Source organism: Argiope bruennichi, chromosome 1 (genome assembly GCF_947563725.1).
Source record: "Argiope bruennichi chromosome 1, qqArgBrue1.1, whole genome shotgun sequence".
NCBI classification, from domain to species: Eukaryota; Metazoa; Arthropoda; class Arachnida; order Araneae; family Araneidae; genus Argiope; species Argiope bruennichi.
In genome coordinates, this window is record NC_079151.1 from 56,975,609 (window position 1) to 57,001,990 (window position 26,382).

The window sequence follows — 26,382 nt, forward strand, 5'->3', positions numbered from 1 at the left end:
CAAAATAAGAATAACATTGCCAGGTTCGAAAGTTTAAATCATTTTCACATTCACTGATGAAAATTTTAATGAATGTAAAACCTAAAAACCAACCTTATAATAATAAAATAAAATATTTATTGCCTGGAAATTCCCCTCCCCCCCAATTTATTCGGAGGCAGATTAATCAAAAATAAAACAAAATATATAGATGAAGCAACAACAGATACTCAATTCAACTCATTTGATCATTTCGTCATATCTGTTTATTGTTGTACTGTCGTTTGCAATCAATCAGTAACTCTTTAAAAATTGCTGACATTATTATATAACATCACTAATTTATGTTGATATTCATAGTTTGATTGTAATATTTTTATTCTAAGTCATTATGAACCGATTATTTGGAAAATCTAAACCAAAAGAACCTCCTCCAAATTTGACAGACTGCATTGCGAATGTAAGTATAAAGAATGTAAACAATTGGTTTCTTTTGGTTGAGTTTAAAAGTAAAATTGTTTCTTACAAATAGTTTTAATATTAAATTTAAAAACAGTTTACCACACAAGTGTGTTTTAGAAATAGTAAAGAAAAAATGTATAGTTTTGGTTTCGTAACTCAATTATGAGGCATATTATGTTTACAGTTTTGTCCGATAATTTCTATTATTGCAATTAATTCAATTTTTGTTGCTGTCATTTGTTTCGAAATTCTCATATCTTAAAAGTTTTTAACGTTTCAAGCTTTATTGTGGATATAAATTACAATCGATAACCTTTGATAATGAATGTAATCTTTTTTTCTCTAGCTGTAACTTTGTGACTGAAAATTATTTTCATAAGAAATATATTTTTGTTTACAATGTAATTTTCAAGCTGAATGAAAAGGTGAGGCAGATTGAAGCAATGCATGCTTAGTAAGTGGTAAATGGGACATTCAGCTCCATTCAACGTAGCATTCTGATTGCTATTATACAGTTTTACGTATTGAAATAGTTTTTTTTTTCTTGCTTATAAATGTTTTGTGATTAGTAACGAATTTTTGAATCCATAATAAATTTTATAATGGATTAAAAAATTGAGAATACTTTTTCATCATCAAAGCGATCTTATGTGAATCCTCATTATAATAAATTCACGAATAAAAACAAAATCATCTGATAGTTTAGGTATGGTATATATATTTCAAAAATTATGTTAAGAGTTAGAATAGTGATGCTAAGAAATCTGCACCACTCTGCTTGGAATCATTCTGTTTAACTTTTATTCTTAAATAAGATTGCGAAAATGGGATTTTTTATTCATTTGTATAATGAAGTGATATAAAATCATGTATGTTCATTGTCAAGAATTTGTAATTATTCTTGTTAAAATTTAACACTTTTGTGATTATTCAAATAACATCTGATTATTTTTCCTCTTAAATGAGAATATACATTTTTGTTGTTATTTACTTCAATGTTTTGTGATCTTCAAAGGATACTTTTATTAATTATAAAAGTTATTTTTTTGCCAATATCTTTTTACTAATTTTATCATTTAAATTTAATTTAATTATACTGAGAAAATATTTTCTTTTATGAAGTTTTAATTATGTCCCCAAAAATTTAGTTTCGCAGTGAGAATTTCTGTTAATATTTTAATTACTATTTAAATTATTGATTGAATATTGTATTTAGGTTGACAGTAGAGCTGAATCTATTGATAAAAAAATTGCCCGCCTAGAAGCAGAATTGGTAAAATATAAAGATCAAATGAAAAAGATGAGAGATGGGCCAGCAAAGGTATATTTTTAATTTTATATTATTTATTATGCAACTTAGTCTTTGTGCAATTTGTTTTATATTTATGGTGTCTAAAAATAATGTCTTTTATTTGTAAAAAAATTTAACTATTTTAGCTATTGCTAAATGTTTTTTTTTTTCAGCAAACACTTCGTTTTTAATTTGCATTGTTTGTCATATGTCTGAAAATAAAAATAATTATATCTGCTATGTGAAGAGTCTGAGCATGCATAAATAAACACCTTCTCTTTTAATAAATATTGTTACAAACTTGTAATTTGCTTCCCATCATGGCTAGTATCACCGTTAAAGCCTTTGTAAGATCTGTCCTGTGCTTGCTGAGCTTGGCGACGAATTTGGCGAGTTTGGCGACTAAATGGAACTACTGGAATGTTCGAGAACTTTTACGATCCATCCACTAAGACCCGAGATACAGCCAGGTACGCTCTGATTGGTCTGAATATTCTAGCCCCGCCTCCCGGAATTATAAAAGACGGGAACTCTGAAGCTGCGAAGGAGAAGTTGTGTGGATCGGAGGTAGTCGTATGGATCGTAAGAAGTAGTGTGTGGATAGTCAGAGAAGTTGTGTGTGAGAGAGTCGGAGTCGCTGACACGTAGAGGTCTTGGAGGATTAGACAGCAAGAAAGCTGCTGAACTATAGCAATTAAATGTGCTGCGCTATTACAATTGATTAGCGATATTTGTTGTAGAAGAGAAATTTTGTAACAATATATATATGCGTGTGTGTGTATAGTAACTTATGATTAATCTATGTACTAAAAATAATTTTCCAATCGCTCGAACTCTATTTTCAATATGACTTTAATTTCTGAGTTGCATTTTACCCACAAAATCATAATGTGATATTAATAAATTCATTTTTAAAAGAATATAAGGTCAGAATATTTCTCTCTATCACTCTCTTTTCTACTTTTTGCCTTCCTATTCGATATGCTGCATCTTATTTTCATCATGGCCTGGACAAATATTAAATAAAGCTTGACTATTTCCTTAAAACTAATGAAAAGTGTTGAACATAATGACTTTCTCTTTAAATCATTCTTTACAAAAATTAGGATTATCATCTGTATCATGGGGGGGGGAAATCCCTTGGAATGTTGACTTTATTGACTGACCATTGCTATCAGTCTTTTTCAGTGGGCAAGGTTTTAATAATCTTAAAATAAATCTTATCTAATTAGATAAATCTACTACAGCTGTATCTTATTGCATTTCTGCTGTTGTCCAGGTAGTTCATGAAAGTGTATGAGTATCAAGAAAGTATGTATAATCCAGTTCAGCGAAAGTTAATGTATATTTATACATATTATCTTTTTCAATCTTCTCTAAAATGTGTGTATTTTAATTCCACCTAGAGTTATTCTATAAGAGAAATTTGATAAATATTTCCTATAATCTTCTTCAAAATGTGTACTATTCAAAGAAAAGTTTTTAAAAAATCTGCAAGCATTCGAAATAATTATAAATATCTTCAAACATGCACAAAATGACAAAAAAAAAAAAAAAAAAAAAAATTATCAAGATAAAGTAAAAAGTAAATGAAAAAAGTCATTCCAGCATCTATAAAATTGTATTATGCATTTATTCAACTCATTTTATTTGGCACATTGATTTTTTACATTTGAAGTAATATTTCAGTTTGACAATATTTTTCACTGTCTATTAAAAATTTTGAATTTTAAGATATTTTATTCTGAAAAAAAAAAGTTATTTAATTGCATTTTATTACATCTACATAATTTTAAGTGCACTATATTTTTATATTTTGAAATCGTAGTAGAAATAAATTTTAGAATTGTTATGATGTGTTGCTATATTAAAAAGAGTTGTTCTAATCATGCTAATAATTCATATTAAGTTGATATGATTTTTTTTATATAATTGCTGTCTTAGATTATTTTCGTTTTTAAAATCCGCATAAATAATTATTTGGTATTACAATCATGAAGTGCTGCTTGTTGAAAATATATCTTTTACTGGGTAAATAAATTTGTAAAATTTGTTCTTAAAAAGTATACATACATACATATATATATATATATATATATATATATATATATATATATATATATATATATATAATACTTTTTTGTAATATTATATGAAAAATTTTATTTTATTTGTACCTTATTATTAATTAAAAAGGAGATTAATTTTACTGAAATATTTTGCTAATTGCCAAAAGTTTCTATTTTTTTAGTTATTAATAATTTTTGAAGAAAAAAATTATTTAATGTTACAAATAATTTAGAAACAAAAGAGTTGGAATTATTTGAAATATTTGTAGAATTTTAAGTCAGTTAGAACAACAAATGAACTTTTTCTAAACTTTGAAACAAAATTTTTTAATAATAATAATAATAAACTATTGAATGATTGTAATCAAGTTATCTTTTTGCTTCTTGTATTTGTGAAAAAAATGTGAAGAAATTCTGTAGAATAATTGCAATTTCTGCAGTGTTCTAAATAATGTTAAATTTCACTTCTATTAATATATTTTTTTTTCAGAATATGGTGAAACAGAAAGCAATGAGAGTTTTAAAGCAAAAGAAGATGTAAGTAATTATATCCATTTCTTCTATTTATGTTAAAATTATATAATTTTTTTATTTTAAGATTAAAAGTCTAAAAGCTTTAAAGAAAGTCTTAAGTTTGAAAAAGGTAACTTGTTAAAAAAGTGATTAATCTGAATAATAGTTTATCCCTTTTATTAAAAGTTTAAATGAATAAATTAAAATGTGAAAGAAATCTAATAAATATTAGATTTCTTAGCTCATTTTATCTCTTTATATATATATATATAATTGCTTACTTCACTTTTAATGATATTGTGCAAGTGTAAATTGAGACTCAGGATCTAATTTAAAAATGAGTCATTTTTAATATGCTATTATTCAAGTGAGTGAGTGAGTGGGTGGATGGTAGTTAATCTTCTCCTTTCTTGAATGATATGTATCAATTTCTTGTGTAATTTTATAATGGGTTTGTTATCTCTTGTAATTTCATCAAGAGCAAAAATCATTTTATTTAGTGATAATTTTAATATTATATTGCTTTTGCATACATTTTTTAAATATGATGATGTTTATGTACTGATTATCTGCCATTTTCATTATACATGATACAAAAATCATTCAAAATGTTTTACTACAAGGCAGGTAGAACATTTTGAATAATTAACTCTAAAGCAACTAAAATTACACGTCGTTCCTACCTAAATATTAGCACTTAGGATGGATTTTTCAAAAGTTTAATATGGTTTTTAGTTAAAAATTTTATTTCTATTAGTATCAATTAATAAACAAAACTCATTTTTCCATCATTCTTAAATTGAAAGAATAATCTCTTCAATAATGCCAATTTCATATTCTTTTTTTTTTTTTTTTTTTGTAATTTCTATAGATTAGAAAATATTTTTAAGAATATTTTACAACAATAATTTTTTTTATTGTTTTGTATGGTGGTTTTGCAATCATGTGCATTACAACAATGTGGAATACAGTTTTTATTTGCACATGAAGCCACATAATTAAAAGTAAATTTTAACAATAAATTAAAGAAGACAAATCAAGTCTAAATTGTTTCCAGCTAATAATGTTTTGGATTAAAGATTTAAAACTCCTTAAACAAATTGTTGTTGCATTTTAACCAAGAAGGATTTTAAGGGGGGGGGGATTGTAAATGGAGGTTTTCTGACTTGAGTACTGAACTAATTAATATAATAGATTGATTCCTTTAGATTCCTCCAGTTTGAAATTATAGAATATGAATCCATATTTCGAAGAATGGATATATGAGATTTCAACAATCTGTATAAATTAGTATTAAAAGTAATTGTGTTGTTGATATTCCAGGATTTATCGCTTACTTGAGGTATCACAAAGATATTGTAAAAAGACTGCATGATAAAAAAAGTGGTGATCTTGATGTAATCTTAAAATCACCAAGTAAACCCAGGAGACATAAATATCAACAAAATAATTAAGAAACTTATTTTTTAACAAATATTGGACTATTTAAACATGAATGCAGAATAATTTAACTTACTAAGTTATAAAAATACTTGTTTTCTGTTTTAAGCAAATTTTTCAAAAGAGTTCTAAAAAACATCTTTTTGTTGAAATTCACCTGACGAAACAGAAAGATTAATTTTTGGTTCTTAAAAGTTTTTCAATTTTCTTGTACAATTCTTTTGATATTTTTCTGGTAATATAAAATTATTTTAAATGTTATGGTAAATATTATTAATGATACTTATGATTATGAGATATGTTTACATTAAATTTAATTAATATTCATTTGCTGTGTTTCAGTTTCTAATCATATTTTATGTTAATAGGACTTCTGAATGTAGTTGAACAAAAATGCGATTTAACTAGTTTTATGTTATATTTAAAAGTGCTTCTTTCCTCTTGCAGAATATGATGCCTTTTTTATGTTATTTTTTTGTGATATTTTTTTAAGTTGAATATGTTACCTTTTGTTTTTTATGTTGGCCATCATTAAATAATGGAGGCTAGTATTTTTACTGATAATTTTAAAATGTTGATGTTTTCAGATATCTGTTTTATCTATGTTTCCAGATAAATAAAGCAGGCATCAGTTAGACAGATTAAATTAGCTTTACTTATCCATTAGCATCATAAAATTTAGAAACATGATATTGTTTAAATTTTAATTATTTTTTTATTGTTAAAATTTTATTATCATTCCAAGCTATTAAATTTAGGGTAGGTCTCCTGTTTTTATTATAAATATCTATTAATTTGTGTGTAGTTTCTTTTCATTTTCATAGCATTGTAAAAGTTTTTTATTTTTATTTTACAATAATTTTATCATTGAAACAAGCAAGTAGTAATAATGCCCCCCCCCCTCTTTCTCCAAAAAACAAAACAAAACCCCAAGATATTTTTATGAAAAATGAAAGTTAAATTTAAATTTTTATGATAATTTATAAGTTTTGAAAGAAGATTAAATAATCAATATATATATATATATATATATATATATATATATATATATATATATTTCATATCATAATTATCCTCTCTATGTAATTATTTTTGAATTATTTTATTTGAATGCATCTTGTAATTCTTATTGATATCTCTAATAATGATTTTTATAATTTTGAACATTACCTAGAATTATTTTAACTGTATGCTTTAAAAATCATTTTGTTGTTTTCCAAATCTTTTTCTTGGGCAAGTTTTTTTTTTTTTTTTTTTTTTTTAGTTTTAGATTTTTCATTAGAAATATTTAAGTTTAGAAATCTGTTCTACTTGAATTAATGAAACAAAATTCTTGCAAACATTCCAGGTCATGAATTCTTTAAGCTTCTATATTATTCTTACTTTGCTCTTACTTCTTCCAACTTCTTCTATTTGTTTTACAATAACAAATTTATTAATAATTATAAAATGCGTAGAATAAATTGCATGATTTTGTTGTCTAACAACTGACGAATTCATTGCTTCCAACTTATCAGTATTCAACTGTTAATTTTGTTGCCTTTTATTTGACTGAAATCAATACAACATTAGAATATTGAAACCTTATTTATTTGTAATATATCATTGATCCGTTGGACTTTTTAAGAATTTTATTTTAAAATTAATTACTTTAGAGACTCAGTTACATCACTGATTCACATTATATTGATAACTTACTTTATATTCAGTAACTGTTGGAGGGGAGCAGAGATAAAAGTAAAAGAACAATTGTATAATGCATATGTGAAATAAAATTGATATCTAAGATATGAGGAAAATGATATGAAAAGTTGGATCTTGAAGTCTAAGGCAGAGATAGGCATATGCTGATACAAAGTTAATTGAATAAATTTAAATATCATAATATGTTTCAGGATTTTTTTAGTTCTTATGTGGGAAAAGTATTATAAAATAATGGTGTAGTTCAAATATTTTTGTTAGTTTTCAGAGATTTTCCAATTGACAAAAGTTCCAATTAATTTTTTTAAGAAATTGAAATTTACAGTTAAAAATTTTTTCAATAATGTAATTCACTCATTGAAATTTGTTTTGGTCTTAAATTATTTCCATATTGAAACTAAAGAACTTGCTATTAAATATTTGAAATAATGATTTTTTTTTAAAAATATTTATTTGCGTAGTAATCTTTTTTTAGAAGCTAAGCATCACTTTAAAGTTGACGTAGCAATTCTAATGCATTTTGATTTATTTTCCGGATTAATATATGCTTAAATAAATTTGTTAAAAAGTTTTTTGGAATTCTAAAAAAATAAATGAATGTTACTTTTATGCTTTAATTTTTGTCCCAGTTTTACATAGTCATTTTTCATAGTATTGATACAGAAGCTTAATTGCGTTCACTCTTTTAGGTATGAATCACAAAGAGATAATCTAACTCAGCAATCATTTAATATGGAACAAGCAAATTTTGCTACTCAACAGCTGAAGGATACTAAAGTCACTGTAAGTTATAATCCCAAGTGTAATAATTTTGTTAAAAAATTGAATAGTTAAGCATTTATGTACATTTAATTCTAATTTATGAAATGAAAATATGGTGAAATGTATCATTTTTTATGTGAAATTATTTGTGGATTTCAACTTTAATGAGGTGTTACTTAAATGGCAATATAGGAAAATAGGATATATATATATATATATATATATATATATATATATCTTTCAGACATTATATTAAGTTTTCGGGTACACTTTTCTTTCCTTTCTTTCATTTGCATTACATTTTTTGACTTCGAAATGCAATAGACTTTGTACAAGAATTTGTTTATTTCATTTTAATCATGATATTACATGATATGGAGATAACTTAAAGCAATGAGTACTTCAAAATTATTCCAAGATTTAAATATATTGCTGAGTTTCATTTTACTTTGGTTTTATAAATATTATTATTTCTAAAATTATTAAAACTAAAATAATTTTTACTTTCTTCTGCTAAAATTAATTACAATCTTCTTATTGTGAATAATTAAGTTATTAATGCGTACATGGAGTTTCTGACATCTTCATGTAATCTTTTTTTTTTTTTAATATTATACATTTATTGCAGCTCATTTACTAGGAATATTGGTTGTTTTAAATTTCACTTTTTCATAACTTGATCATGATTTTTTCTAACAAATTAATTTTATAAATGAAAGCTAATGATGTTTATTCAAGCTATGTAATTTTAATAGCACACATGTTCTGTTTATTTTGTTAATAAACCTTTGTAATCGTGTAATCTAATTCACATTGTTTTTAGCATTGCTATAACTCTGTTTTATTCTTTTTGTAAATTGCCCTTGTGCAATAATATTTTTTTTAAAGTTATTGCAGATAAAAGCTAAAATCTCTCTTAATTTTGAATTAATTAAAAATTTAAAAAAATCGCTTTAAAATGTAACACTTTATGCTCGAAAGTGAAATGTGAGCTTAATTCTATTCTTTTAGTTAAACAGACTAGTGTAGTTTATGGTAAAGCCACTAACAGATAAACATTTACTTTTATTATTAATAGATATTTAATTGTTCTTTCATACTGAAACCTGAAACAATATTAAGAGGAAAGTTTGTTATTAAAATTGCATTATTGAATTTTCTTTACTGATATTATTATGTACCTAATTTGTTGTTACATTTAAATTTAACTGTGTATTACTGTCTGTCAACATCTCTTTCTCTCTCTGTGTATATATATATATATATATATATATATATATATGAAGCTTATGTCATGCAAAATTGGGCCACATTTGTTATTCATCAATTAGCAACAGTCTGCATGTTTGGATTTTTCACATGTTTGCATCGGTGGAAAATTCTGAGATAATCCATTACTAAAATGGCAGGGGTGTAAAAGGCAGCACAATAGTATAGTGACTCAAAATAATCATGTGATTCTTAGGAATATTTTGAGTGAAATGAGCATGGAGCATAACCCGCCTAATTGTAATGTAAAGTTGATCAATTTATAAAAGTATGTTTATATCTTCCATTCATATTTTAGCATTGTTTCCCATGATGGGTTTGATTTTATACTTCTCTCCTCATCATAACAGTGATAAAAAGAAAAACAGATTTCAAGTGGCAGAGAAGAGAATTTAATTTGTACAACAATCCCTAAAACAATGTAAACATCATTGAATTCATTCTATCATTACAGTAATCTATTAGTGCTTCATGTTTTAGATCTTTAGGAAGAGATTCTTCTCTTAGGAATTTTCTTTGTTGTCTTATTGGAAACTATTTCATATTGGATACATCACAACATCTGGAAATAAATGTGCAGATTGGTGCATTCAGCATTTTAAAGAAATCTGCATATTCTTTTAACCTTCAAAATGACTAAAACAGTGGATTTAATGTTTCAAAACAAATTTATCGATTCTTTTATTTTTATTCAATTTATAAATCAATTTTTATTCAATAAATTCTTTGCATGCATGAATATAATTTTTATACAATTATGATATTAAATCTTTTAAGATCTGATTAACAAAGCTTACAAACAATCAGAAGTTACTCAACCTTTATAAGGACATCACTTTTTAATTTGTCAATATCTTCTTGCAGAATTAGTTACTATTTGTATGGACTAAAACTATGTAATACCCTCAAGACACATTAAAAAAAGATTGTTATATCTTGATACCAAGCATTATTGTAGCTGCATTATTCACACTGCTGATAACAGTCCTTATCTTCTGTTTTAATTTTAAAAATATGTTGTGTATTATTTCAAAATTTCAACTATAATCATATTGCATTAGATTTTATATCATTGCTTCATAATATAAATACCCATTCCCCATAATATATGCATCCATTACTTTTCATTGTTACTGATACCTCCAGTGCTATTTAGTATTATGTTTAATATCGATATATGTAGATATTAAATTTATTTGATATACTCTTTTTTTTTTAAATCCTAACAATTGTTAAATAAAATGAAAAATTATTTTCAAATAAAATTTTTGAATATTATTATAAAATGCTTTCATTTTATTGAATATATCGGGACAAATATTTTCCTCAAAATTCTTAGGTGTGATGCAAAACAATATTTTGTTGTTGAGTTTGAAAAGTTTTATGAAATTATTATTGAATGCCTTATAGATATGTTGGAAAGTTGTCTTTAAAATGTATAGAAACCTTTTAAAATAGTTTAAAAAATCAGATTATTTTTGTAAAAATTCAGATGGTTTTAATATGTATTAAGTACCATTTGAATACATTACATACATGCAGTTATTATGCTTTTTTAAAAATTAAGTTTATCTATATTAAAGTTCTATAACTTTTAGAAAATTAATTTAATATCATAAGTGTGCAAGATTGGATATCTACTTAAATATGGATTAAGATTACCAAAATTATTTGATGGAAGTCTGTAATTTTTTATATTTGTTTGTATAAATTAACATTAATAAATATAATCTATGTAAAAATTTAAATATTAATTAAAAAATATTAAAATTTTTATTTCTTTACTTATTTTTAAATTTTATTTTTTAGATTGATGCTATGAAAATGGGAGTGAAAGAAATGAAGCAACAATATAAAAAAGTTAACATTGATGATATTGAGGTATGTTTTTGTTTTAAATAATATTTTATAACTTAACTACTTGTAAATAGTATTAGGTTCAATAGATTCTAGTATGAAAGTAGGCAAAAACTGGTTTGTTCTTTGTCATTTTTATCTAGTCATAATTTTTATCCATTTATGTTTTGATAAATATTCACATATAACCCCCTCCTTGCCCCATTTTGACCCTGCTGCAACTTCTTGTTCTTGCAGTATTTGATCTCAATTTTGTTTATTATATATTTCTTGTACATATAAACTCCCCTCCCCTCTCCCCTACCACTTACATATAGAGATACATTCAGAAAATTATTCTTATAATTCACAATGTGAAATGTGACTTGTGTTAGTTAACCATAGTCAGATCTGATTATTCAAGATTACTCTGTATATTTACATTATTTATCAACTTCTGTTTTTATCAAAGAAAGTGGTATACAAACTTGTAATGTAGAGAAAATCATAAAATACTAATAATATAGAGAAAATATAGTATTTGGTCTTGTGTCTTTTCCTTCTTATTTTTCTTTTTGCACTTGTTATTGCTTTATATTTGTATTTGCAACAGAGTTCTTTGGCACAGAAATATAATTGATCTTTCCTTTTTAATTAATTGTAAAATTATTTTCCTTAATGCTCTTGCACGTAAATATGATGTGCTTTGCTTGTTTTTATTTATATATTTAAGAATGAACAATTTTGTTTCTTTGATTTAAGAATATTATAACAAGAATTGTAGGATAAGCTGTAGATTTAGATTTTTCATTGTTCATTTAAAACAGTTCATGTTATTATGTGAAATTATATCACTATATTTTTTATGAATATAAAAAATGACTTCTAATGAAATATGTTCAACATATTTTTAATTATTGAAAAATTCCATTAGAATGTACAAGATGAGTTAGAAGACATGTTAGATCAAGCTAATGAAGTGCAAGAAGCCCTGGGAAGAAGTTATGGTATGCCAGAAATGGATGATGATGAATTAGAAGCTGGTAAGAAAGGGCTAACAATTCAATGTGTTAAATTATTTATTTGATTTTAAAAATGAATTTATAGTTTTTTCTCAATTATCTAAAAAAACATTTTAGTGGTAAATTTTTTTTTTTTTTATTACATAAAATATGCAAAATTTTTCATCAAATTATACATAGTAAATATTATAATATCATTCAAAACTTTAACACCAGTCTTAGTTACATGTAGCTATTATGATCATGCCAAGATTATAACAGCTACATGCAATCACTTGCTTTCCTTTTAATGCTTGCTCGCTTATCCTACTGGAAGCATCAGAGTATAAAAGAAGCATAGTATCTACTTACTGAGAATTTAATATATTTATTTTAATATTGAAACATTGATTTTTCATCATTATTAAATTAGTTTGAAACTGTTTATTCTATGCAAGTTTGTATTGATTTTGATTTTTTTAATAATATTTTGGTAGATTATGAAATTCTATAAAAGTTTTGGAATGTTGAAAGTAGCAAATTAATTTTAAGTTAATCTTTTGTTATTATATTTACTCCACGTGAAACAAATGAATACAGCTTTTACATTATATCTTAAGATAATCAAGATGAGCATTTAATTAAGTTTTAATACCTCAAATTATTAAGCAGATAAATCTAACGCATGAGTTTAGGTTGGAGAAAATTATTTAATCAATTTCTCTAGATTAAACATTAACCATTTTTAAAATGTATAAATATAGTTTCATATTGCTACTGCTTTGCAAGTTTTTGATTATTTTTTTTACTTCAGATTTATTAAAACAAAATCTTTCTTATATTTTTTATTTATTTATTGCATTTATCTCATTTTCTAATTGATATACCATTTAGTGGAGTAAGACTGTTTGCAATTCACTAATGTTAAAATACGGCATGTTATATTTTATTTAACATATTGCTATTTGCTTTCAGAGCTTGATGCTTTGGGTGATGAAATAGCACTTGATGAAGATACCTCTTACCTTGATGATGCAGTGCGAACTCCAACAGTACCATCTAAAGAACCAGGAGCTGATAGTATTCCAGCAGGAGTAAGTTATATCCCTTGAAACATATATATATAAATTGGTTTAACATAAGATTCATTATGTGGAAATATATTTTGATTATTTAGTAAAAACATGTGCTGTTTAACACTTCTTAACATTAAATTTTTTCACTTTATCTTGTTGGGAAAAAGTTAACGTAAAAATTGGAAAGATTTGATTTTCATAAATATTCTTTTAAAACTTTTGTTTCCTATATTATGAATTTTTTTGTCATGGTATTATTATTTTTTTTATTTGTTTGTCATGGTATACTTTTTTTATTATCTTAACTATGACATTTTTTTTAATAATTAGAGGTCATCTTTTTTGAGAATTTGTTATTTTGAATCTGTGAAAAATCCATGGAATACTCAAATGTTTTAGAGAATGTTTTTTTCTCTCTCTAATTTTTATATTAAATGGTAATATATGACAAAATTTTAGTTCATTAATTTAAAAACATGGTAATTCAATACTTATTTAGTGTAAGGATATATTGGGTAGTACCTGCATTAGATCTTATGTAGTTGCATGTTTATAACTTATTTATATTATTTTAATATTTATTAGTTTAAGCTCTTTTTGTGTGAAAGATTTATAAATTGTTATGGTGATTGCTCATCATGCTAAACCAATTTCCCAATGATAAGTAACCTTTCCAAAAATCCATATGAGAAGAATACATTTAATTGAAAAGCCATACTTTTGAGAATTTTACTTTGAGAAGAATTAATATTGCATAGCTTCAGTACAACACTGATATTCCTTAATTTTCATTTTGTTTTCTATTTGTTTTAAACTATTATTTAAAAGTTTACTTTTCAATTAAAATATCTTTTGTACAATGTTGTTAAGTTTAAATATTATAATTATATAATGTGTACATTTCAAAATAAATTAACTTCTTTACATATCAAAAGTACACACATACACATATCCTAAAAATTATTTCATTCGAAATTTTTCTTATTAATTTGTCATAACTGAACTCTGGATACAAAGCAATAGATCAGCAAACCTTAATGAGGAATGTAGGCACTAATGGATTAAACAAATATTTCAGTATCATATTTGTTTTGAGCAAGGTAAGAGTTTTTGAGAAAAGTAAGAGATTTGCATATTCTCCATGGTGATTAAATTTTCAGCAATTTTAGTACTCATTAGTTTAACTCTTTTCATGTATTTGAAAAATAACATGTAGAAAAGAAATGCTATATATAATTTCTTTTTAAATGTACAAGATCTGTTCTAATTTTATTTATTTTTGTTGCATTTTTACTTATTTTTCATGAAAAATATGGATACAAATAATACTTTATTCATTTTGATATATTACTTTTTATTTTATAGGCACAAGGTGTACTTGTTGATGAATTTGGACTTCCGAAAATTCCAGCTAGTTAAAATAGTGTTATTCATATTGTACAGTTTTCTTTTAGCACTTGTAAATCTGAAAATTCAAGATTCATGCAACATCATGCACTGTTTGCATCTGATGTATTTATTATTATTGTGCTAATAAAAGTAATATTTAAGTAACTATTTACTATAATTAAAAATTTAAAAGATATTTAAAAAAATTACATTGATTTTGATAAAATTGTAATTGCATTATATTTGAAGGCATCTGTAGAATTTTCTGCTATGATATTGTGATAATGATAATTAGAGAAAATAAATTGCTTTTGCTTACATGTCTGATATATTCATGTTATCACAGTATCTATTACTTTAAATAAAAATATGTGATATTTTCATTTAATTATTATTATTATTATTATTATTATTTGCATTCAACAATTATTTGTAATATATTTGATGATGTTGAAGATGAAAATGTTTTAAAAAAAGAATAAATGACGATTCATTATTCTATTCATTCAATTATTCAAAATTTATTTACAAATTATGATTAGTTTTTATATTAATGTAAAGTTATTAAGAAATGCTGTAGTTTGATTTTGATCATTGGAATGATTTCTATATAATTGTGTTATCAGGGCATAATTTTATAAATTTTGGTGATTAAGGATTGTGAGTGTTCAGTTTGAAACTGATATGTATGGAAAAATACACTTCATTTTTTTCCAATACTGTACAATAAAAAAATGAATGAAATGGTCATTTACATTCAAGTAGCATTCAAGATATCTTTGTTACTGTGATATGAATAACATTTGTATTTGAGCTTATTCCCAACAACTTGTTATATGCTTTTTTGCTCTTTATTTGAATGAAACTAGTAGATCTAGAATTACATGAAATAAAAACATACTCTTTATCAATGTTAAACTTATTTTAATATAGTTTCATGCTTCATATTTAATTGTGAATTCCTGTTTGAAGAATTAGTCTTCACTCTCTAGCTTATTCTCCCCCCCCCCTTTTATTGTGGTATATGCTCTGTCTATACTCTGATTTCTGTTTTTAAAGGAATAATGAACCCAAATAATACTGACAAGAACCAAGATTAGATCTCAGTTTGAAGTTAAACAAATATCTCTTTATTACTGTTTTCAAATTCAGGAGATTATTGAAAAAAATATAAATTGAATCAAATAAATTCACATTATTATAAACTCTCCTAGGAACCATATTCATTTGCCACTTATTTAGTGAATATTGTTATTCTAATAAAGGTTCTGCAAAATTTCCTTGTTGCAGCAGTTTGAATATACTAGTAATCATGCTGCCTTTTGTTTCTCCTTTAAAAATTTGGAAAGTTGGGTTATGTCATAATTGCCTGATGTCAATTTGATGAATTTGTTCACCGTGTTCTCATTTCAAGAAAATATAATAAAAAAACAATAAATAAGAAAAGATAAAATGTTTGCTTTTATTCTATTTTTATTATTTTCATTTTCTGTTATTTAAAGTGATGACTATTTTATACATAAATTGGACACATTAGTTTATCCTTAAGTGTCTCTTGTTAGGTTTTTTGACTTGTATACTCATATTGATAAGTATACAACTTATTTGTCCTAAGGCAAATAAGTTTAGAATCCCAATTCTCCTTGCCAACAACGATAACTAAATATTCTAATTAATTTTATTTTCTATGTAAGTATTTTTTGTGTAACACATAAGATGGCAGCCTGAATTCACAAAACTTTTAAATGTGGCTCGCCTTCAAAAGGAGTTCAAATCAGTATCAATATGACATTATCAAATTTGGCAGTTAGTTACAGCAGTAGTAGTAAAAAAGTTTTTTTTTTTTAATTTTTTAGATTTTTAATTATTAATATTTTCTATCAATAACTTTGAGTCATATTAATGCATAAAATCTTTTTTTGGCAGCATTTTAAAATTTAAATTAAACTTATTTGTAATACAAGTTTTATTTTCATATATTTTTTTTTCTACCCAGATTTCAATAGATTTTTGAAAATGTGTAAATATATTATTGAAAATATAACATTTATTTTGCAATAAATTTCATTATTATAATGGCTTTATTTATATTTATAGAAACGTATTGTTGCGATGATAAATACTTTTTTAGAGTGCTCATTATTGCTACTATATAATTGAAGCAAATTTAAAAAATAAAATAAAAGCAGACGAATTGAGTGCAACTATTACTGTACTTTGTTGTTTTGGACTAGAGGTTTAAAGAAGTAAGTTAAGGAGAAAAAAAAAGCTTTTATAATAATAATTTTTAAAAAAAACCTCATTACAGAATTTGGAAATGGCCCAATAAAATAATAAATAAGTACCTATTTAATAATCCAACCTTGATGACATAACAGAAAGACTGCATACTGTTACTGTTTGTAGAAGACCGCTTTCCTCCCCTATTTTTAATAGATTTATTTTAACTTGCGTCAACTTAAGTCAATTCCTACTACTAATAATTGCTGTTCGCCCGCGATATTTATAGCTTTCGTTTAATAATGTCAACCAACCTTGAAATACTCGCCAAATAACAACATTATTTTGAATTATGTTTTCATAATAATCCGATCATTCTGATTGGTTCATTATGCGCGCAAAAGGACGAAATTAATTGGCGAAATTTGTCCAGGTGTTGAGAGTGGGTGTACGTATGTTAAGGTTTTATTTGCTGTATTTGTAGAAAATGGAGAGCTTCGGGCGTGGCAGGAATCCGCTAATAACTTATCTAAACATAATGGACTTTCAAATAAGAAAACAAGTGGTGAAATCAGTAATAAATGGAATTGGAGAACTCTGTCGTAATTTTTTTTTCATACAAAATGTAAAGCGAAGTAGCGTTTTTAAGATTTTTCTAGAAAATGGGCGTTTTGCTGAGAGAAGGAGATCACTGATGAAATAGTGTGGTGCCATGATCTTTCATATGAAATAAAAATTGAAAAAAGTAGACCATTAATTGAAACTGGAATGCGTATTTTTTTATTTGCTTAATTATTTTCAAAGTATGGAGAAAAAAATTGGTAAAATAGGACTAGTTGTTAAAGTTTGGGGAATCTACCAATGTTTTATTTTGCATTGAAACTTTAGAACCGAAAGGGATCAGGTGATTATTGATTGATGACATATATAAGGGTAATATGAAATGGAAATTTTTGAAATCGTTACAGTGATTGTGGCTGGGAACTCTGTCACAGTTTTTTTTCTGATAAAGTTTGTACAGTAAAGTAATGTTTTTTAAATTTGCCTCCCAAATTACTGGTTGTAGGGGTCGGAAGACCATTGATGATGTCTAGGGTTATGATCTTTCATACGTGGCTAGGAATTTGTTACTGTTTTTTTTTTTTTTTTTTTTCCCTCCCATAGAGATTGTAAATTGAAAGAGTATTTTTTGAAATTTCTCGTGAAAATGCAAGGTGGAGGAAGGTAAGTGGCCATTGATGATATATCCATAAACTATGAGTTTGCATATGAAATAAAAAGTTGCGAAATAGGACCAGTTGTTAAAGGTGGGAGATTTATTCATTGGTTTTCTTTTTATTATTATTTTAAATGCTATAAAGAGATGAATGTGTTGGCGCTGTACATGGAAGCCTATTTGATTAGAGCTACGAAATTGAAAATATGCACTATGAAACATTCTTTTCTAAATTTTGATTAATCAAAAGTCCAAAATTTGATTATTGGGAATTGTGGTATTCCCCTCTCCTTCCTCGCTAACTTTCGAAAACATTTTTGCAATAAACTAATTTTTACATCGTTTTAAAATTCAACTAAAATTAATTTTTTAGTGATATAAATTAAGTTGTCCTGCATTATTTTCTAATTTGTAACAAATTTTAAAAATATCTTTTCATAATTTTTAACTATTAATTATTTTTGTTTTAATGAAATTTAAATCATTGCCATTGTTTATCAAATATTTAATATCGTGATTTTTTCTCACTTTTAAAATGTAATGATGAAAAATTCTGATTATTATTTGCTCAGTTTATTGGAATAAGAAAGATATGAAAAGAAACATTATAAAATAAATTAGTTGAAGAATTGCGTTTTTAATGATACTCCGCCATCTTGTAAGTGAATTTTATTAAAATTCATTTTACGATAAAAAAGATAATAATTGGTGTAAAGCTGTTAAAATAACATGGCTTTCATATTTATTACAAATTGCTTCTTACAAATACTTCGATGGGATCATTATACTTAACAGATATAAGCTAAATTAAACATAATCAGTGTTCAGTGTGAAACAGCTGGTGACCACAGGCGGTTAGTAGATTAATAAATATTTGATCACAAAAGGAAATAAGATATTAAAATTTTTTTGTGTTCGTTTTAGGCTTTAAAATCGGTTCCAAGTGTTCAAACTGTTTCGATAATTCAACAGAATCATTAAGTTCAATTTTGTTTAACATTTTTTATTAACGGATTCATCTATTGAACATGCAATAGTGAAGAGTTTTTTACAACATATTTTCATAAGCATTTATGTTCGGATTTTTTATATAGAGTGGTTATAATTTAACTTCCCCTATAACAGCATCCTACAACGCAAACGGGTGAACGGATTACAACGAAATTTGGAACATGGACAATACACGAGATGCGCTCACAGAATTTCGAAAAAAAAAAAAAAAAAATTCAAAATGTCTACTAGGGGGCGGCTATTACGGAAAAACAATAAACGACCAAAATGGAATACCGAAACAATATTAACATTTATTGACTAGTTTCTGATCACCTTGTCATCGAACCACATTAAGTAAAGGTAAGAAAAAAATAACAGTACGCTCTTTGAGGGAAAAAAATCGTTCAGTTTGCAAGAACAAGAACAAATTAGGACGAAATTGCACAAGAGGAGGAGTTGTTAATCTTGTCCAGGACGATGTAGAGAAAGGTGCTCCAGGTGACCACCTTCATTCACTTGCGAAATGTCAAGTCGATGGACAGTGCATTCAATAGCAGATCGTAATAATCAGTTGTGATGCTTCGCACATGAAGCATTATGGAGTTTCCAGCGTTTATTACTCATGATTCTTGTTCTGGATTGTTAATATTGTTTTTGTGTTCCGTTTTGGTCGTTTATTGTGTTAAATGTAATGTTTTTCTGTAAAATGCGCCCCTGGCGGACATTTTATAACGAGTTTTTTTTTTCTTTCGAAAATGCGTGAGCGCATCTTGTGTATAGTTTATATACCAAATTTCATTGTAATCCGTTTGCTTTGTAGGATGCTGTTTATAGGGGAAGTTTAATTATAACCGTCCTGTTTTTTTAAAAAAGGACGTATACATCTAATATTATACATAGAGAATAATTCAGGTTAAATAACATAACAAATTTGTAAAAGAAACAGAATGTAATTTAAATTTAAAAATGGAATGTCTTATATGTTATTTATTTTTAATGTTTATGACTTTCTAAGAAACTTCCCTATCTCTGTGTGTCAATTTTGACTTCATTAAAACAACCAATTAAAAACATTTTTTTTATAATCGTTATATTTAATTATTTAGATTATTAGATTAAACATTCTTAATTAGGTTAATTTATTATTTATACAAAACTAAATTATCTTGATAACAATGTTTGTAAATGAGAGCAGAACATTCTGAAAGAAATGTGGCAGAACGATAAATAAACAAGTTTAAAGAACTGGAACATGACATGAAAAAACTCTTTTCAACGTAATTGTTGTCTAACGTGTTTATTAGTTCTATACTTAGAATGAGCATTTCATTTCATTTCAGTACAAATTAAGCAGACGAACTATCTCTTCGGAACAGATTGGGGTAGTTCCATTTCATGGACTTTTGTCTTGAACGAAATCACATTTCATCCCTAGAGATTTCTAAAAGAAATCAGAATTTCTTTCAGGAACTATTGTGCATTAGTTTTGGAGACAGGAAGCTTTTATGGCTCGCTGGGGACTCTCTATTTGGGATGTAAATCCTTGCTTGGTTTTCGAGGAGTATTCGTTTCAGAATGTTCTGTTTTCTTTGTGTTCCAAGAAATTAAATTTAAAAAAAAATACGGATGTAAATATCACCGCTTACATAATAGGGACGTCTTTGAAAATAAGATTTTGAATATCAATCTTAGGAACTCGTGATTTCACTCAAAAGTATTAGACTTTTTATATTTTAAGTGTTAATTTAGCCTATAGATAGTCCAAAAATAGAATTTGCTGATAGACATTATGTATTCCATGATGACATCTGACACACACACACACTCAAAGCTCCAAAAAAAGAAAACTGATTTTTAAATTATATTATATTAATGAAATAAGGTACTTAAATAAAATTTATCATGTGATGTTTGTTTTTAAACATTGCACAAGGTTGGTTATTAGAACAGGCGAGGACTTCAAAGCGGAAATATTTCACTATTTGCAAATGTCAGTGACCATGTAGAGACATACATTACGCGTTGCTCCAGTATTGAATGATATATATATATATATATGTGTGTGTGTGTGTGCTATATATATATAATGATATCTATTAATGTAATTTAAATCCTATTTAATGTCCTATTTTTTTCATCTTAATTTAGCCCATATTAACTTCATTTTAAAATATCTCTTATTTCCTGATCCAGCTGCCACTTTTTATTCAATTAATTCTTCTAGCGCTCTATAAAATTGCTGGGCTCAACATTTTCTCATGCTCCGAGGGAAGGGATATAAATCCCTAATGCTTACAACATTCTTTTAAAAATACATGCTTCCTTTTCCTGTGTTGACACGTGTCTAAGAAATTCTTACCAAAATTTCGTAGTAAAACCACTGAAGGGAAAAATTTCGCTCTCTTCTACTCTTGTGTTGCGATGTAGATTGACATATCGCTTATTTTTTGTATGAAAATTATGTCTTCCCTTGGTGAAATAAATCGAAATTAAAATTTCAACAGTTTCTTCTTCTCGGCCAGGTATCTGCTAAAATATGTTTACATATATATACAGAAAAATTTTGTATATTTCTCTACTAATGATAAAAGAGAATGTGTTCGTCGGTGTGTGCCTATTGGCGCTCTATAGAACTGACCGTTTGATCAGAGGCGGAACAAGAGTTAAGTGGTGCCCAGGATATGGCAATATTATTTCGCCATCTTATAATGTATTTGTAGGTAAAGAAATAACATAAATGCATTAAAATTTTGTCCCCGTGTCCCTCCCCCCGATCGCATTGTAGGCCATCTATTATTCACCCTTTTACCCCTCCCCCCCGGTCGCTACACCACTGAGTTTGAAGAATTACTAAACTTAGCATAAATATATTTTGGAAAGTGTAATAATGTGTATCGAAACAATTTTTTTTTGGAAATTTTAATTAATTAAAGTAAGATTTCGGGTCTTCCAATCATTGCTACACAAAACTGTAATTACATATACATTTAATCGTCTGACTTTCTTCCATTGATGAAAGCTAAGGAAGAAAGATTATGTAAATCATTCTTTGTTAAGTTACACAAAGTTAACAGTTAAATGAAAAAATCAGAGAGTGAAACTACTTCAAAAGAGAACATGCAATCTGAAATAGATTGATATTGACAAGTTTTTCATGGCACTTTTTTTTTTCGACCGATTGTAATCAAAATTTGACGCAGAACTACTGCTGTAGTCGCAAAATCGCATATCAAATTCCATTGCGTTTAAATGCATGTAAAAGTGCAGACAGTCAGACGGTCAACCTATTGACAGATTTTGTTCAAAATTTAACTAGAATTAGCATTATCTATTCTAAACCTGTGTATTAGATTAGATTTATCTAGATTTTGTCTATTTATCATTTTACATTTTGTAGTTATTAAGGTTCACATGTAATTGAATATCCGGTTAAACAGATTACCTTTAAATGGATTTCGTTCAAAATTTGATAGAAATCTTCAAATTTGGATTAAAGTCTATATAGAAAATTCCATCCATTTAGCTCAAAGTGTTTTTACTTTAACGTAATGAAAGGCAGAGAACCGGAGGACAGACAGAAAATGCCAAAAAATGCTCTTTTTGAACACGGGGAGGTCTGGAATGTGGATATTCATTTCAAGTTCGAATTTTTTGACAATGAAAATATTTTCTTTATACTTCGTAAACGAGAAAGTAAGAAAGGAATTCCATAAAAGATCCCATAAAATTATCTCAAGAATATATAGGATCATGCAAAGAGGTTTCAAAAATTTTAAATGCTTATCAGGTAAAAAAAAAAAAAAAAAGTTGCCAATTTTATAAACAAACAGTTAGGCTTGATTGATTTGTGAGGTTTTTTTGGCGCAATAGCCACATTTGGCTAAGAAGCTGCGCCACCATTTAGGCTTAAATTTCATGTGTGCGAGATACAAATAGAATAAAAAAACAATAAATGAGCTTAAATGTGATTTACAAAACAAATTTATACTAGTGTATAGAAACTAAGCAGTTTTTCTCATTTTGGTGTAGTTTTGCTGAAAGTAAATTGAAAGTCATGAAATACATTCTACATAGGCGGAATGCATAATTCTGCCTATTTGTATTTCATACTATAATGCACAATACACCGCAATTCATAATACATAGGCACTAAAGGTCAAACATAATTTAGTAGGAAAAAGATGAATAAGATGCATCCATTAGGGAACGAAGCAGAAAAAGGTTTTATTGCCAGAATGTTGATGGTTAAAAGCAATATCTGAAACTGAAGGACAACAACAAACATCCCTACGTAAAGGATATAACCTCTCTCCCTGAACTACAAGGGTTGTGCATGTTGAAAACAATATTATTCAGCAATTTTTGAGGCAAGAATGTCCATTCTTCAATGAACATCTCTCTATCAGCTGTCTGTTAGTCCCCAGACAAAACAATCTTGCCTATAGACATCTCCGTAATGATTCCCAAACATGTTCAATCAAACTTAAATCAGGTTGGAAGGCTAGTCAATTTTTTTGGCGAATATTCTCATTTTTCAGAAGCTTCTGAACAGCAAAAGACCTGTAAACAATTGTACACCAAGATATGGTTATGTATTATTATACATAAACACAAAGTCTGGACCTATGGTCCCCAGATGCCAGCGGAAGAAGAACAGCTTCATCACAGTAACTATCTCCGGCCACAAAAACTTTACAGAAAATGTTGAACTTCGCTGTTCCATTGATTATGTGCCTCCCCAACAAGCACATCTTGACCCAACAGCGGTCTCTTTCCTTGTTATTAATGGGATCAAAACGTGTCCCTACCTCTCTATCAAATAGCGTTGGGAGTCTTTTGTGAGATTAAGACGATTCTCATTTGTAAAGAGGATATGGCTCCATTGAAAAGATGTCCAGACATTGTGCCCATTACACCAATATAAACAGCTTCACCATTGGTCTGCTGACAATGGTATGAAGCATTCCCAATGCCAACCACATAAGTCACTTTTATGTAGTCGTCTGGTCACAGTAAAACCACATTCCCATGGCCCGTTACCTTACGGATAGGGTCGTAAATCTGCCATCCAACTTATCTTAAGACCACTATCGCCTGTCGCCTGTGGACGTCGCGAGCTTCAAGCAAACTGTCGGTAAAATGGAGAAACGTCATAGAGCTGGAGAATTTGAGGAGGGGGGGTTCAATCTAGCCTGAGAATCTATCCCATCGGGAAGCGGTTTTCTCTAGAGTACAGACCATTGGTTGGATTCTGGATTCCCACAAATGTGGGGAAAGAGGGAAAAATGCGTCTTCGCAAGGCACACACGGGCCATGGGAGCGGGATTTGAACAAGATACGTATTGTCCGGTTATTGTACCCAAATTCTGATCAATATTACCTGATGTTTGGTTTTCAGTATTTTATCGCCTATAAAACGATATATTTCATCCACTATTGCCATTATTTTTCTTGGCCGTTCATTATTTAATTCTTGCAACTGTACTTGTACTTTGAAAGCATGTAAAACTCTTTTGTCGATTCCAAAATTTTATGCAACACTCATTAAACTGCGTCCTCCTTCTAGTTTTCCGACGATTCTGTTAAGCCTAAAGGCTTTTTAATGGTTTCTTATAGTCATTTTGAATATAAAATATCATTTTATTTTCCACGAAGGCATGTGGCATTCATCCTTTTTTTTAAATTACCTTGCTAATTCTACGAGTCTCTTGCATGCCAAAGCATCATCTGTAACATATGTCTGATATTTGCATATGCGTCATCTTTCTGTTGAATTTGCTAGTCATTGTAATGATCGCAAAGAAATCTTTTCTACATTTTCATGGCTGTATGGTGAAAAATTGTTACTAAAAATTTTACATACAAGCAAAATTAAAAATTTAACATACTGTTACAAAATGAACTGAAAATATTCAACCATATTGTATAATTGTGAAATATACAATTCATTAAAAAAAGACAGGCTCCCTGAGTTGTTAGTATAAATGTTTCATCAATTCAAAGGGATCAAGACCTGTTTTTAAAAAAAAATTTCACTACACAAATGCACCACTGCTCGCTCCTTCCTCTCCTACACATTAAACGCATTTATCATGTCAATATTAGAAAAAAAATCTTAATTGTACATTCGCCATGTCTTGAATAAGAATGTCTCGTATTTGCTCGTTTCAATTTAACCCAAATATTTAAACCTATACGCGAAAATTAAACAAACAGGAGAGTGATTATTTATTTTTCGCCTCGAAACAATTCACTATAGAATCTGTTAGTGACATTTCCACTTGTATGTTCCAATGCAAAAATGCATTTTTTTTTATACGTAGTATAGAGAAAGTATAGAAATCGTCATAAAATTCGATCTTGATATTTCGATGAATCTGAACGCTTTACACTTCCCTAAATTCGAAAAACACATTTCTGAGAAATGTCAGGAATATTTTGAATATTGTCAGGATAATATACATATTCAAAGATTAACATGGTTTCCTAATTATGCAATTAATTTATAATAGCTTTTACAGTAGTAAAAATATTAATAATGAGTTATGATATAATACTTTATTAGAAATGCAGTCTAAGCGCCAACATAATATCCACATTCTCCTATTTCCACAACTAGGAAAGGATATATGACATGATAATTTATAAGTATACTAAATTGTTATTACTTTCTCGTATACACAATATGAAGAAAGTATAGTAATCATCTAAAATAGTCAGACTCGAGATTTCGACGAATTTACACTTTTTAGATTTCGCAGAGTTCGAAAAATTTCCATCCGTTTGTCTGTAAGTGACAAAGATAATTCGAAAACGCTTTGAGCTAAAAGGTTGAAATTTGGTGTCCGGTTTTTACACCAAATTTGTAGATTTCTATCAAATTTTGAGCAAACACTGCTCAGAAGAAGTCTGTCTGTCCGGCTGTTCGAATACAATTTAATACGATAATTACAAAACGAAGAGAGCTAGGTAGATATAATTCGATATACAGAAATGACATCTATAATGACACCTATCAAAGTTTGAGCCAAATCCAATTTCAGGCTGTCTGTCTGTACCTTCAGGAACATGTAAACGTGATGAATTAAAGACGGAATGACTTAAATATATCAAATTTAATATAGGATTTTGTGACTGCAATTGTATTTCTGAATCAAATTTTTGT

The 26,382-nt window shown here is 27.1% G+C and overlaps 1 protein-coding gene across 1 annotated transcript; it reads left to right on the top strand.

Annotated features, from left to right (window-relative positions):
* Positions 1 to 225: 225 nt before the first annotated feature.
* Positions 226 to 15,091, top strand: LOC129971214 (charged multivesicular body protein 5-like). Its single transcript, XM_056084798.1, has 8 exons — positions 226 to 439; positions 1,658 to 1,762; positions 4,292 to 4,338; positions 8,145 to 8,238; positions 11,296 to 11,367; positions 12,257 to 12,365; positions 13,299 to 13,417; positions 14,765 to 15,091. The coding sequence occupies exons 1-8, from the start codon at positions 371 to 373 to the stop codon at positions 14,816 to 14,818; spliced, it is 669 nt and encodes a 222-aa protein (XP_055940773.1). The 5' UTR covers positions 226 to 370; the 3' UTR covers positions 14,819 to 15,091.
* Positions 15,092 to 26,382: the final 11,291 nt, after the last annotated feature.